Raw genomic sequence first — 14,309 nt, 5'->3', positions numbered from 1 at the left:
GGGGGGGAGATTCTGGAGTAGGACTTTCAAGGCAGAGATATGTACCTCTTACTCTTCAATTTAATTCCACAAAAATCTACTGGAAATGTAATCTGCTCAGCCAGTATCTTAAATGGCTAAGGCACAAACATGAATAAGACCATTCCTGAGACACTGACTGACTTGCAGGCTCCTCCCTGTGGAAATCTATAGCCTACTACTCACTGATGCTCCTTCAAAATAATATAAAAACAAATTAAGATAAACATGTACCTGCAGAACTGCTTTCCTTTAAGTATTTCTGCTTCTTTTGAGTACAATTCTCACAGAGAAGCTTATTATTCCCCATTAGTAATTCCATAGATGTAAACTGGTAGAGACAGGACTGAATTGAACATTCTTTGGAAGTAGTTACATAGCTCTGAGAAAGAGTCTGAAAAGCATTTTGGGGACTGTGAGGCCTCATATGTTTCCTATCTGGAAGACATAGGTTGTTTGGACCATTAAGGGGATGATTTTCTCTGTCAAAATCTCTATCTCCAGTTGCAGTGTTGTTCAATCGAAGGTCAGAAATTGCTTGAGCTATTCCCTCATCTCCACTGTCAGTCTTGGAATGTGGCAGTTCAGGTGATGGCAGCTGACGGTGCCTATGTGTTTGCCCATGGGCTTCACCATGGGATCTAGGCAGCTTGCTCTTCCGGGAAGTGCTTTCCGATTCTGAAGCCTCACTGTCGGCATCAGCGCTAGATTCAGAATTGCTTGCCGCTTTGTCACTGCCATCTGTAGGGCTTTCTGTCAGAGACCTTGTAGTACTCTCAATACTTGCAAAGGCTGATGACTCCCCACTCCTTTCGAGGTCTTCATTGTTCTCATAAATGACAGCAGGGTTTTCTCCAGGTGATAATTTTCTTCCATATTTTCTGCTAGGAATTCCTTGATTCTGTAAATTGGCAGTGTTCACAAAGAAAAGAATCTGTGACTTTACTGAAAATAAACTGAAAGTCCTATTTAATTGTTCTATAACTATTAAACATGCTTTTTATGACATCCATTTCCAAAATCTACCTAAACTAAGATCAACAGAAAATATACTAACAAAGAGTTCTAATTTAAAACTATAACTGAGCTGGTATGTAGTTCAGTGGCAAAGCACTTGCCTACCACGGTAAATATCCTGGATTTGATCCCCAGTACCAAAAAAGAAAAGACAAAAACAAAAAACAAAAAGTTAAAACTAAAACTTTATTTGGGAACAAACAACAGTGGTCACCTGTTTTTGTGGAAGGGAAAAACATTTTTGGAGTCCAGGGCTATGAAGAAAACGTAAACCTTTTTCGTACATAAATTTTATAATTTGAAAATGTACTATGTATTTTTTAAACACAAGAAAAATTAATACATTTCAGGCTGTCTCATGATTGTATTGATGGTTTCCATAGATCTGAAAGAAATATTTTAAGTGTCCATCAGTTTGCTTTTTGGGGTGTGTGTGTGTGTGTGTGCGTGCGTGCGTGTGTGTGTGTGTGTGTGTGTGTGTGTCAGTACTGAGGCCTGAATTGATTTTTGGTGGCTAACTGGGTCTCACAGACTTCCCTGCTGGAGCTGGCTTCAAAGAATGATCCTCAGATCTCAACCTCTGAGTAGTTAGGATTACAGGCATGAGTCACTAGCACCCAGCTAGGTTTTTAAATCATAGTTAGCCCAACTGTTTCTTGGTGACTGTGTAACAGAGGTAAAATAACCTAAGTTTGACAGTGAAGAGAATTATCCATTCACTTAATCTCACTATTTTACTAGCAGATCAGCATGTATGTCTCATTATCAATTTTAAAAGATGGAAGGAGCTTCTGTTTTTTGTTATACACACAGTTAAATCCATTTTAAATCTTTAAAATGTAGGGCAGATAAAAATATTCCAAGAAGAAATGTATCTCTTTCATTTTGTCTCAAGGAATTCTCAAAGGGCCAGGGGGCAGTGGCTCATGCCTGTAATCCTAGCTACTCAGGAGGACAACATCTGAGGATTACAGTTAGAAGCTAGCTCCAGCAGGAAAGTCTGTGAAATTCTTTATCTCCAGTTAGCCACCAAAACGCCAGAGCTCCATTTCTGGTTTGAGTGAAAAAGCTAAGGGACAGAGTCTGAGTTCAAGCCCTAGTACAAGCACAAAAAGAATAAAAAATAAAAAATCCCAATGATTACTGAGTGTCCATTTTGTACAGTCTTGACACTTTGAGGCCTCAGTTACTAAAAGAGTAATTTAAATTTTGTATGTGTCAATTTGTCAAATCAGTATGGATAATTTTGCATACAAATTTTTTTTAAGTGAAGAATAATGTGGATTGATAGCTTTCCATTTCCTAAGCAATTGGGGGAAAAAAAAAATTGGTCAGAACCTATCTCAAAAACTAGCAGGCCAGGGGCTGGGAAGGTGGCTAAGTGGTAGCGCACTTGCCTTGCATGCCTGAGGCCCTGGGTTCGATTCCTCAGCACCATATAAGCAAAAAGAAAAAAGCCGGAAGTGGTGCTGTGGCTCAAGTGGTAGAACGCTAGCCTTGAGCTGAGGGACAGCGCCCAGGCCCAGAGTTCAAGCCCCATGACCAGACCCAAAAAAAAAACAAAACAAAAAAAAAACTATCAGGCCTGTGTATTGACTTTCCTGTCCTTCATAGAAAGCAGGAAATGTTTCTCTTCCTTATGTTTACTGGGTGTAGCTCAACTGGTACAGTGCATGTTAGCAAACACAAAGCACTAAATTCCTTATCTGGTACCAAACTTTTATCATTATGATGGTACTATGTTTTTACACAGTGTATCTTTATTTTTAAATACTTTTCTGAGAGCTCTGTATTAAATTCAGAACCTTGAGTATGCTACGAAAGTACTCTCCCACTGAACTATATCCCCAGCTCCTAAAGAAGATCCTTTAGATATGTATCGTGACAGTAGATTTTGGATTTATTTCAAAATAATCTGGAGTATAGAGAGGGATAAAGTGAAAGCATGATTTGCTGAGTTGATAATTATGAAGGTGAGCTGGAGTATGGAGGGCTCTAGTGATAGCCTCCTTAACAAGTGTAAGGCCCTGCGTTCAAACCCCAATGCCATCACTACCACCAAAAAAAAGAGAAAGAAAACAAAATAGAAATATGGGTATTAATTATTTGATTTTCTTAACTTGTAAATGTATAAGATTTTTCTTAATGAAAAAGAATTAAAAAACAGGTGTATAACAAGTGTGAGTCCTACCTTATCCTTAGCTGAGGACTGCTTCCTGGCAGCTCTGGGCTGCTGAGTACTCTGCACAGTGACTGTGTCCCGGTGCTGGTCATGATCTGCCTCCTGTAAACTTCTACATCTGTTCATTTTCCCAGAAAGTACAGGTTTTGAAACCTATGTAGATACAATATATACAACAAATAAATTTAGCAAATAAATGCTGGATATTGTCTTTAAAAAAAATCTCTAACATACTTGAAAAAATAAAAAGATGATTTGTTTAACTTTGATTCATAAAAATAGAAAGCATAAGGATTTAATTTTCTGAAAAACAAGAACTATAGCAAACTCAATAACATGTAAAATGTGATGTTCAGATATTAATATTATGTTCCACAAATAAACATGGTCACTAAATAAATGAATGAATAAATAAAAGTTCTTCAAAAAAATCCTTGTGATTCCTTTTGTTTTCTTACCCTTTCTTCTATTATAGGAAGTGAAATATCAATGAAAGGATCTTTTACTGTGGAGATCTTAAAAAGAAAACAAATTGAGAACTTCAGTTAGAATTCAAGTGTAGTCATTTTGTTTTTTAAAAGATGCAAACTAATCAAATTTCCCAAGCAACTTAAAACTTTTAAATTAGAATAAATTTCATGAAGTGTTAAGATAAAGCCATAAAAAAAGCAGAGCCTCTGAAAAGGTATTTGTAGATTCCATAGGCTATTTCAACTTTAAAAGCCACCCTCTAACCTTTGTAAGAAAGAAATCAACTTCTGTGTTCAGTTTTCTGAACATTTAAGTAAGCACCATGTTATCACTTCTGTATTTCAATGTAACAAGCTAGAAGATATAGTTTATAATCCTGATTTCATAAGGATAGAGAAAACACAGAAAAGTATTCTATAATCTGGGACAGAAAAAAAATGCACATACAGACTCCTTTTTACCATTAAAATCTGATAAAAGCCTAAATGTATATCTTAAGCCCTATGCTTTCAAAAATATTGCAAATGAAAAAAATCTACAAAAATTTAATGCTTTGAGTTGTAAAAGACGATATTTAAAATAAAATTAATACTAAACTCAAAAAATGGGTGAGCTTAATAAAAATACTTTATCAAATCATATACATACAAAGTTTAAATCAACTGTTTACAATCATCCTGCTATGTTACTATGTCATTCATATACAAAGTTTAAATCAACTGTTTACAATCATCCTGCTATGTTACTATGTCATTCGATTGGAACTAGGACATTGCAACTTAACATAATTACTCTCGCCACAGAAATTTCTCTGACACTGCCATCTAAACAGGCAGCTAGTATAGATAGTATATTAAGATAGCCTTGCCCAGCATGGTGGCATACACTTGTAATCCCAGCCCTTAGTAGGATGAGGCAGAAGGACAGTCAGTTCAAGGACAGTCTGGCTACATAGGAAACCCTGTCTCAGACAAACAAACAAACAAAAAATACTGCCTATGTTTCTACTGCTAATAGTTTTTACATGCCAGACTTGAGTGTGGACAAGTACACAATCATGTAAGTGAATCAACATGGTTTGATTACACAAAACTGACCAGTCCCAAGAAACCATTAATGTCTTTGAGCTCATGTTTGTGAGTGTGAAACAAGTAGAATTTGAACTGGCACTGAAATTATGTCTACTAAATTATGTTCATGTCCTGACTTTATCTACTTGTACCCATCAATAAACACTGTGATACTTGAAAAACAAAAAAAGTAACACATAATAAAAATGATGTGGCTGTAATCTATTCCATGAAGTGAATTCCAAAGTACCTACGTTTGCACATTCTTCACACATGACTGTGCTAGTTAATTCACCAATAAAGATCCGATCTATGAAGTTCATTTTTACGCCTTCTTTTCCATATGCTGTAAAAATCATACTTTTTAACACAAAAAATCAACCATCTAATAGTGTTACATGCTATTAATTGTCTATTCAAAACGAATGCAAATAGGGAATTTTTTTCCTGTATTGCATTTGGTAGTATAGTTTACTATAACAATATAGGGTCTTCTCTTTTACAGTTCTGTAGGGCAAATATGACTACCAACTACTATGATTTCCAAAAACTAGTTGTTCTTAAGAGGAAAATAAAGCTATAACCACTATCCCTACTATTCCCCAACTGTTTCATTAACCCATTTAAAGCCTTTGTGCCTTAAGCTGAGTAGAAAGAACAATGAGGAACACTGTTTTCAAGACTAGCTGACAGGCCTCTGGCTATGAAAAGAGTTGTAAAAGACAAGTCGACATATCATAACCTAAGGCATTAACATGGGCAATTAACAACTCTTAGAAACACACATACATACATACATGCTTAATAATATTATAAAAAGTTGAAAGTGAAATACTTATAAATGAAAGGAAGCTGTGCCAATCATTTGTCACACAATAATCTGGGGTTGGAAAAATAGATATTCAATATATGCCATTAATGTAGTCTTGGATGAGTTATACACATTAAGAGGCTACATTATTCAATGATCTCTACTTTGAAAATGTCCCTAATAAACCATGAGGCAGAAATATATTAACAAAATTTAGCCCCCTTCAACTTTTCTTCCACCATTTTTGTGCCTCTACCCTCAAATTTCATAGAAATAGCTTTTATGGGGGGGGGCGCGTATGTGTAAGGTCTCATACTCTCTCTTATCTTCTTACTCACAGCTGCCATGATATAAAGCCATGCCTCCAGCTGGCTTTTGGCTGGCTAACAGGAGATAAGAGTCTCATAGATTTGTCAGCCTGGGCTGGCTTTCAACCTCAATCCTCAAATTGCAGCTTCCTGATTAGCTGGGATTACAGGTGTGAGCCACCAGCACCCAAGCTTAAATCATTAAAATCATTCAAAACTATCTTAAATACTGAATAACAGAGCACTTACATTTGCAAGTATCAAAACATTTTACAGTAACTCTTCAAAATACTGGTACATTAAAAAATTATTCAAGGAATTAAAGGGAGTAAGATTACAGAAAGGGCAAGAAAAACAAGGTTGCTATTGTAAACATGCACTAGATGGCACTATCTCAACATAAAAAAACAAGAAGCATAACTGAAAAGCTAAAATTCTTGAACTCTTAACTGTAATAGAGTTTAAGAGCATATAGTAACTATGTTTAAGAGTGTATGTAACACTGTATATGTATTTGGTTACAAAGTATAAGCATGTAGTATGAACATTATAAAATGGCAAAAATAGAAGTTAGAAATAAATAAAACACAATGTTTAAATGTCTCCTAAAACAATGACTTCACACTAACATTGACTGATAGCACAAAGCAGAACATACACTTAGGATAAGGTAAATTATTAATATCAAAAGATAAAAATTTACACTATAATATCTATAAATGTGATAGGCTTTCATTAATAATTTTTTTTTGGCCTCACAATTGGCCAGATAAAGAGAAAGCACTAGAGTAGGTAAGATGTTCTGAGGGTTGACTATTATCAATCTCCTTAATAGAATAATTTATTTACAATTTCTTTGGCACAGTTAAGCATACGTTAGAGAAAACTAGTTAATAAATTCATAAACCCACTTGTCGAAACACACCTAAAATGTTACAACTTCTGAGGGAGGTTGCTACTTTCAACAATCTTTCAAGTCTTCCCAGATCTTACTAAAACTAAAGAGCATGAGTGGTGTCAAATTATTTGTTTTTTTAATTCCTACAATACATTCTAACATTTTCTATGTCTTACTAAAGTATCTTATAGCCATTGATGTATCCTTTCTTCAACAGTCCTACTTTAGAAAATTAGCTCCTACAATAATCAATTCTCCTACTATAAAGAATAGTGAATATTTTCTCTTTAGAAAAAAGCTTTAACAATTAAAGAGTCAACATACCTTTGACTTTTTTTCTAGTTTCTTCATCAGCAGTCCTAGTAGTTGGGTTGTTAAATGCTTTTAGAATGCTAGCTTGTATTCTCTGTAAAACAAAGTCAGTAAAATCTAGTCTATTATTAGTTAACCCAAGCCCATCCTATTAATTAAAGCACTTGGCTGGGAATGTGGCTTAGTGGTAGAGTGCTTGTCTCACACGCATAAAGACCTGGGCTTAATTCCTCAGTATTACATAAACAAAAAAAGCTCAGGGACAGTGCCCAGGCCCTGAGTTCAAGCCCCAGGACTGGACCCCAAAAAAAAAAAAAAAAGACAAACTAGATCCCCAACTCACACCTTGTACTGGTATCAAGTTGTAATGGATCAAGACCAGAAACTGTGAAACTACTACAGGAAAAAAAAATAGAGAAAATACTATAACATACAAGCATAAGCATTAACCTCCCGAATAGAACTCCAATTGCTCAACAAGTAAGAAAGAGCAAGGACAAATAGGATTACATCAAACCAAAAAGCTACAATAAAAGAAGTAATCACTGGACTGAAGAGAAAGCCTATGAGAAAATTGTCACCAGCTCTATATCTAACAAGGGATTAATAACCAGAATATACAAAGAGCTAAAAAAGCTAACCCCCAAAGGATCAACAACCTAGTTAATAAATGGACAAGTGATCTGAACAGACCATTTTCAAAGGTAATACAAATAATCAGTAAATGCAAGATGAATGCTCAATATCCAGGTTATAAAGATAATGCAAATCAAAACAATGTAGAGATTCCATCTCACTGAAGTCCAAACATCCATCATCAAGAACACAAACAACAACAAATGCTGGTTGGGATACAGAAGAAAAAGGAGATCCTCATCCATCCACTATTGGTGGAAATGTAAACTAGTGCAACCACTGTGGAAATTAGTATGAAGGTTCTTAAAATACTAAAAACAGAACTACCATAAAATCCAGCAATACCACTATTAGGCATAGATCTGAAAGAACATGGTTAGAATAGAAACACTTACACACCTATGTTCATTATTCACAATAGTCAAGCTGTGGAAACAGCCCAGATGACAACTGATGAATGGATCAAGAGAATGTACATATCTGTACATATCAATAAGGAAGAATGAAATTATGTTGTTTTCAGGAAGATGGATGGAACTGGAGATCATCATGTTAAATAACCCAGATTTGGAATTTATCTGTGAATGCTAGACCTAAAAGATAAACAGATATGTAAGCACATACAAGATCATACACACAGATACACACAATACTCTCTCTCTCTCTACCATATGTAACCGTGGGACTACTTGAGCGGATAAACATTAGAGGGTGAAAATACTGAAATACATTGCATTGGTGAATGAATACAACAAACCAAAACTCACTAAAAGCTTTTGAACAGTAAAAGGTAGTGGGGATAAGATGACAGTAAATGAGGGGGTTAATCTGTTTAAAACACTGTACTGTATGTGTGAAACAGGTTCTGGAGGTTTTATCTGAATTTAGTTGCTAATAGTGATCATGTCTTTGGCAACTCTTAGTAAAAAAAAAACAAGTTTCTATTTTTACAGCTGTGTGTTGCTGAGATCTGAATCCAGAGCTTAATACACACTGGGAAAGCACTTCTACTACTGCGTAGCTACAGCCTAGACACTATTTTTATTGATTGATTGATTGATTTTTGCTGGTCTGAACTCAGGGCCTGTCTCTGAACTTCTTTGTGCTCAAGGTTAGCACTCTACCACTTACTGCTTTTTTGAGAAGTTTATTGGAAATAAAGGGTCTCACAAGGACTTTTCTGGCCAGGCTGACTTCAAACTGTGAACCTCAGATCTCAGCCTCCTGATTAGCTAGGTTTACAGACATGAGCCATCAGGACCCAGCTTATTTCTATATCTTTTGTATACATTTTATGAGATTCAATCTCACTAAATTAAGCTAGGCGCTGGTGGATCACGCTTGTAATCCTAGCTACTCAGGAGGCTGAGATCTAAGGATCACGGTCCAAAGCCAGCCCAGGCAGGAAAGTCCGTGAAACTCTCATCTCCAATAAACCACCAGAAAACCAAAAGTGGCACTGTGGCTCAAGTGGTAGTGCTTGCCTTGAGCTGAAGGACAGCGCCCAGACCCAGAGTTCAAGCCCTACTATCTGTGGGAAAATGTTTTCCTGTCTTGATCACAAGTTTTAATATTTAACCACTGTCTGAAATAGACTTTTATGGAGTGGAAATGATGTATCAGCTGATCTACCAATTTTGCTTCTCTGTTTAGAGAGACATTGCTACAAGTATTGCAAATAGCTTGTACAATAAAATTCTTCTTAGCACTGTAATTATGCAGAAATATTGAAAATAACAGATATCCACCAAACAAGGATTGGTTTGATATGTTAGGTTGAAGAAAACAAGTGAACAAGTTTTCTGTTTTCTGATAGGAACAGATGAATATTACATGTTAAGTGAAAAAAAAAACAAAGTATACAGGAAAGTGTACACATGTTGTGTATCTCTTATCCAAAATGCTTGAGACCAAAAGTGTTTCTAATTTTGGATGGAAGATACTAGACTTATTTCTGATATGTAAGCGATAGTGGGGTCAACACACAAGCGTCCAAGAAGAATTAATAGGTAATCTATCAAGTAGAATAAAATGAATGAGTTAATTCCATACACAACCCTCCCCCCTTATTAGCAGCTTAAACTCTTAGGTTAAAATCATTTAGAGTAGAGACATTGGCCTGGGAACTACTATGTACAGCCCTTTAATTAGTTAGAAAGAAGGCTCAACCATTTATCTCTATCTGAAACCTCTTTCAAAGACACTAATATTTACTATAGTTTAAGTCAGTTTCAGACAACCTTCTTTAAAATAATTCTGTCCCACAGTGCATTAAGATGATATATTTTAAGTGGGTTTTTATTAGTTATTCCTTCAAGGTACATTCTTTTTTTTCAGGGAGTGGGGAGGGCTCTGTCCCAAGGCTAGCACTCTACCATTTTGAGCCACAGCTCCACGCCCAGTTTTGGAGTGGTTAATTGGAGATAAGAGATTCATGGGGCCGGGCGCTGGTGGCTCACGCCTGTAATCCTAGCTACTCAGGAGGCTGAGATCTGAGGATCTCGGTTCAAAGCCAGCCCGGGCAGGAAAGACCGTGAGACTCCTATCTCCAATAAACCACCAGAAAACCGGAAGTGGCACTGTAGCTCAAGTGGTAGAGCGCCTGCCTTGAGCTGAAGAGCTGAGGGACAGCGCCCAGGCCCAGAGTTCAAGCCCCACAACCAACCAAAAAAAAAAAAAGATTCATGGGGATTTTTCTGCCCGGGCTGGCTTTGAACTGGGATCCTTAGATCTCTGCCTCCTGAGTGGCTAGGATTATAGGCGTGAGCCAACAGCACTCAGCTGTCAAGGTATATTTCTTGGTTCAATAATCCCAGAATCTTTTTAAAACCATTCTTGGGGTACAAGTATCACATTTAAATCTAGAAATATATATAAGGATGGATTTCTCATCATGGAAAAAAAAAACACCAACTCTTTTAGAATCTGGAAAAGGAGATATGAATTGGCAGGAGGTATCTGTTGAATAAAGGAGACCTTGAACTAGACACAAGCACTAAATTTTCTATGACCTGACGTAGGGGTTAGGTTTGGAATTAATATGAAGCTAACATCACTCACTGATCCTACTGAGAGAACAAGCAGAAAATAGTGTCCATTAAGAACACACAAAAAATATATGGGTAATTGGGCACTAACACTGGTTGGTAAAAGATCTCATAAAGTGATATATCTTTTAAAAAACAATAAAAATGTTATATTAATGATGAGTCAAATTAGGAGAAAAACAAAGACACACAAATTTATGTTGAGAAGACTGCTTTTAAAAGAACTGCTTTTTACAAAGGGCAAACAAATTCAGCAGTGGTACTCAGTAGACACTATGCTGAAAATGAACTGAACAAACTTGTGGTGGGAATGGGAGGGAAAAATTGGGAGTGAGGAAAGGGGTGACACTGTCCAAAAAGAAATGTACTCATTACCTGACTTACATAACTGTAATTCTTCTGTACATCACCTTTATAACAGCAATAAAAATTTCTATTAACTGCTTTTAGTAAATGTTGACTATATAATTTGGACATAAAAATGCAGAACTTCTACACAAATAATCCCTTTAGCATTATAGTCAATCAACTGTACAGTCATAAAAGAAATGAACAATATGAAAGGAGGTCAGTAATTCTTACTTATTTCTAAAGATTCTGGTGGCAGCCCTAACACTGTAGCTTTTCTTCAATCAAAAACACATGGCAGTGACACACTCCAACCCAGCACGATTAACAGCTGTGGCGTTCCCAGGTCAGACAATACAGGTCCTGCCTGAGTGCTCACTGTGACTGACCGCCATGCTGCTCTGGCCTATGAGACTGAACAGACCCACAGACTTGACATTTTAAATCTGCCCATACTATGTAAAGCCCTCAAACAGCATTAGAAAGATAAGAGCTTTCAAAACCAATATGCCTGAGTCTTTAAGATACTATGTAGTATTGTGAAAAACATAATGCAAAGAGCCAATTTGAATCCACTTGTAATGACACATTACTACTATGTAATACAAATATTTCTGCAAATATACTTCTGAAAAAAAATGCTAGCCAACTGATAGTATGAATTAACTGAGAGTAACTAGTTTATTATCTGTAGGTCCAGGGCAAGTAAGTTGCATTTATTTCATAATATAAGAAACAACCTCTCCCTGTCTTATGTCTACCCTCTCAATAAAAATATTAATATACTATAATGTCTGATCCAATTTGATACTCTTTCAAATAGTGAAATCACCATAGTTAAACTTTAAATGGGAGGCTTAAAATATTGTTGCAATTGATAATAAAAATTAGCTAATTTGTAAGTGGTTAGAAAGACTGGAGTTTGAATTTCTATTCTAAATACAATTTCCTAGCCATAAGAAAATATGATCAAATATTACCTCAGAAGGATTATATTCTTGTCCAAAAATGTAATTATCAATCTCTTAACTGATTTTTAAGAACAAAATATAGGCAAAGCATAATAGTTACTATCTTGTCAAATTATCACTTTACTCCAATTACAACATTTCCCAGAAATTGAAAATCCCTGAGAAAGCTAGCGAGAAATAACTTATTTCCAGGACTATTATTTGTTATCATCCCAATTCAAATTCTCAAAAGAGGATGCAATGAAGTTAGAGCACAGCTAACTCATTCAACAAACATTCACAGAGCACTACAGCAGGCCCATGGGATGGAAAATACACAGCAACATCTTTCAAGGACAGCATAAGAGAGGTGACAGACAATGACACCTTCTACAGAGAAGGTCATAGCTGCATAATCAAAGTCTATATAGAGTGAGACCTCGAAAAGGGAGGAGCACTTTGAGAAGCTGAATTCAATATTTAACATGAAGGTCAAACAGCAATAATTAGAAAATTGTACTTTGTAACAGAAGGAAGAGAGTAGTTCATTTTTTAATTTTTAAGATAATTGTAATAAAATGCTAGAACCATAACTATTCACAGAAAGCTGGCCATTAGTAATTGTGCTACAATTCAAACAAAGTAGACCTTAAAAGGCAGGAGAGAAGGGCACAAGAGTATAACCCAGTGGTAGCCTAAAACTTGTGAGGCTCTAGACTCAGAAGAAAGATAAAATAATACATAATGCATTAAAATAGAAAGAAAAAAAGTACACAGTCTAAAGTCTACAATGTCTAATAATACGTAAAACAGACATGTAAACATTTCATTTATATTTGGCTTTTTGTTTTTTTAGTTCGTCAGGAAGCTTGAACTCAGGGCCTGGGCTCTGTCCCTAAGCTTTTTCACTCAAGGCTAGTGTTCTGCCATTTGAGCCATAGTGCCACTTCTGGCTTTTTCTGTTTATGTGGTGCTGAGGAATCAAACCCAGGGCTTCATTCATGCTAGGCAAGCCACATTCCCAGCCCATCTTCACTTGTTTGTTTCTGTTGGTCATGGGGCTTGAACTCTGGGCCTGGGCGCTGTAGTTTATTGGAGATAAAGAGTCTCATAGACATTCCTGCCAGGGCTGGCTTTGAACTATGATACTCAGATTTCAGCCTCCTGAGTAGCTAGGATTACAGGAATGAGCCACCAGTACCTGGCTTATATTTAGCTTTTTTTAAAATCACACATTACCAAATATATTAAGTAGTACATTTGCTGGAATGGAAAACAGATTTTTATTTTTTTTATCCTAATTAAAATTGTCGGGGCTGAGAAGGTGGCTCAGTGGTAGAGCACTTGCCTTGTATGCTCAAGGTCCTGGGATCGATTCCTCAGCACCACATAAGAAAAAAGCCGGAAGTGGCGCTGTGGCTCAAGTGGTAGAGTGCTAGCCTTGAGCTGAAGAGCTGAGGGACAGCGCCCAGGCCCAGAGTTCAGGCCCCACGACCAGATCCAAAAAAAAAAAAAAAAATTGTCAGAGTGGTCCACAGTGGTATACAGAGAACAATTCTGAAGCTGAATGAAGACTCACCAGTGTCTTCTGTGAGCAAAAAGGGACAAATGAATGTCTTACTCTATTTTCCATTACTGTAACAAAGTACAAGAACGCAGTAAAGTCATAAAGAAAATTTACTTAGGACCATGGCTACAGACTCAACGTTTAGCATCTGGCCAAGGCCCTTCTGAGGGAATTACTATGTAGCAGAAGGTATCACATGGCCAGACAAAGACAAGCATGCTGGCTTGAGTGCCTCTTCCATTTCTTGTTAAACCACCAGTGCAGTTATGGGGCTTTACCCTCAGGACCCTCAGGACCCTATCTAATCCAAACTACCTTTTAAAGGCCCCACTTCCAATTACCACTAGCACATGTCATTAGTGATTATATTTCCAATATATGAACTTTTTTTTTTTTTTTTTTGGGTCCGGACATGGGGCCTGAACTCTGGGCCTGGGCGCTGTCCCTCAGCTCTTCTGCTCAAGGCTAGTGCTCTACCACTTTGAGCCACAGATGTTAATTGGGGGATAGAGTTTCATGGGGATTTTTCTGCCCGGGCTGGCTTTGAACTGGGATCCTTAGATCTCTGCCTCCTGAGTGGCTAGGATTATAGGCGTGAGCCAACAGCACTCAGCTGTCAAGGTATATTTCTTGGTTCAATAATCCCAGAATCTTTTTAAAACCATTCTTGGGGT

The 14,309-nt window shown here is 36.7% G+C and overlaps 1 protein-coding gene across 1 annotated transcript in view; it reads right to left on the bottom strand.

Annotated features, from left to right (window-relative positions):
• The window catches only part of Usp45 (ubiquitin specific peptidase 45), a 52,444-nt gene that overhangs the window by 10,969 nt on the left and 27,166 nt on the right, over positions 1-14,309 (bottom strand). Inside the window, exons 8-13 of the mRNA XM_013022381.1 lie at positions 7,100-7,181; positions 5,013-5,104; positions 3,676-3,732; positions 3,227-3,370; positions 253-919; positions 205-212 (exon numbers count right to left, since the gene is read on the bottom strand). Of these exons, the coding sequence (XP_012877835.1) occupies positions 205-212; positions 253-919; positions 3,227-3,370; positions 3,676-3,732; positions 5,013-5,104; positions 7,100-7,181 (1,050 nt within the window). The remainder of the gene's footprint in view (positions 1-204; positions 213-252; positions 920-3,226; positions 3,371-3,675; positions 3,733-5,012; positions 5,105-7,099; positions 7,182-14,309) is intronic.

The sequence above is a fragment of the Dipodomys ordii genome, unplaced genomic scaffold, assembly GCF_000151885.1.
Source record: "Dipodomys ordii isolate 6190 unplaced genomic scaffold, Dord_2.0 Scaffold62, whole genome shotgun sequence".
NCBI classification, from domain to species: domain Eukaryota; kingdom Metazoa; phylum Chordata; class Mammalia; order Rodentia; family Heteromyidae; genus Dipodomys; species Dipodomys ordii.
This window is presented reverse-complemented; position numbering and strand designations above follow the sequence as displayed.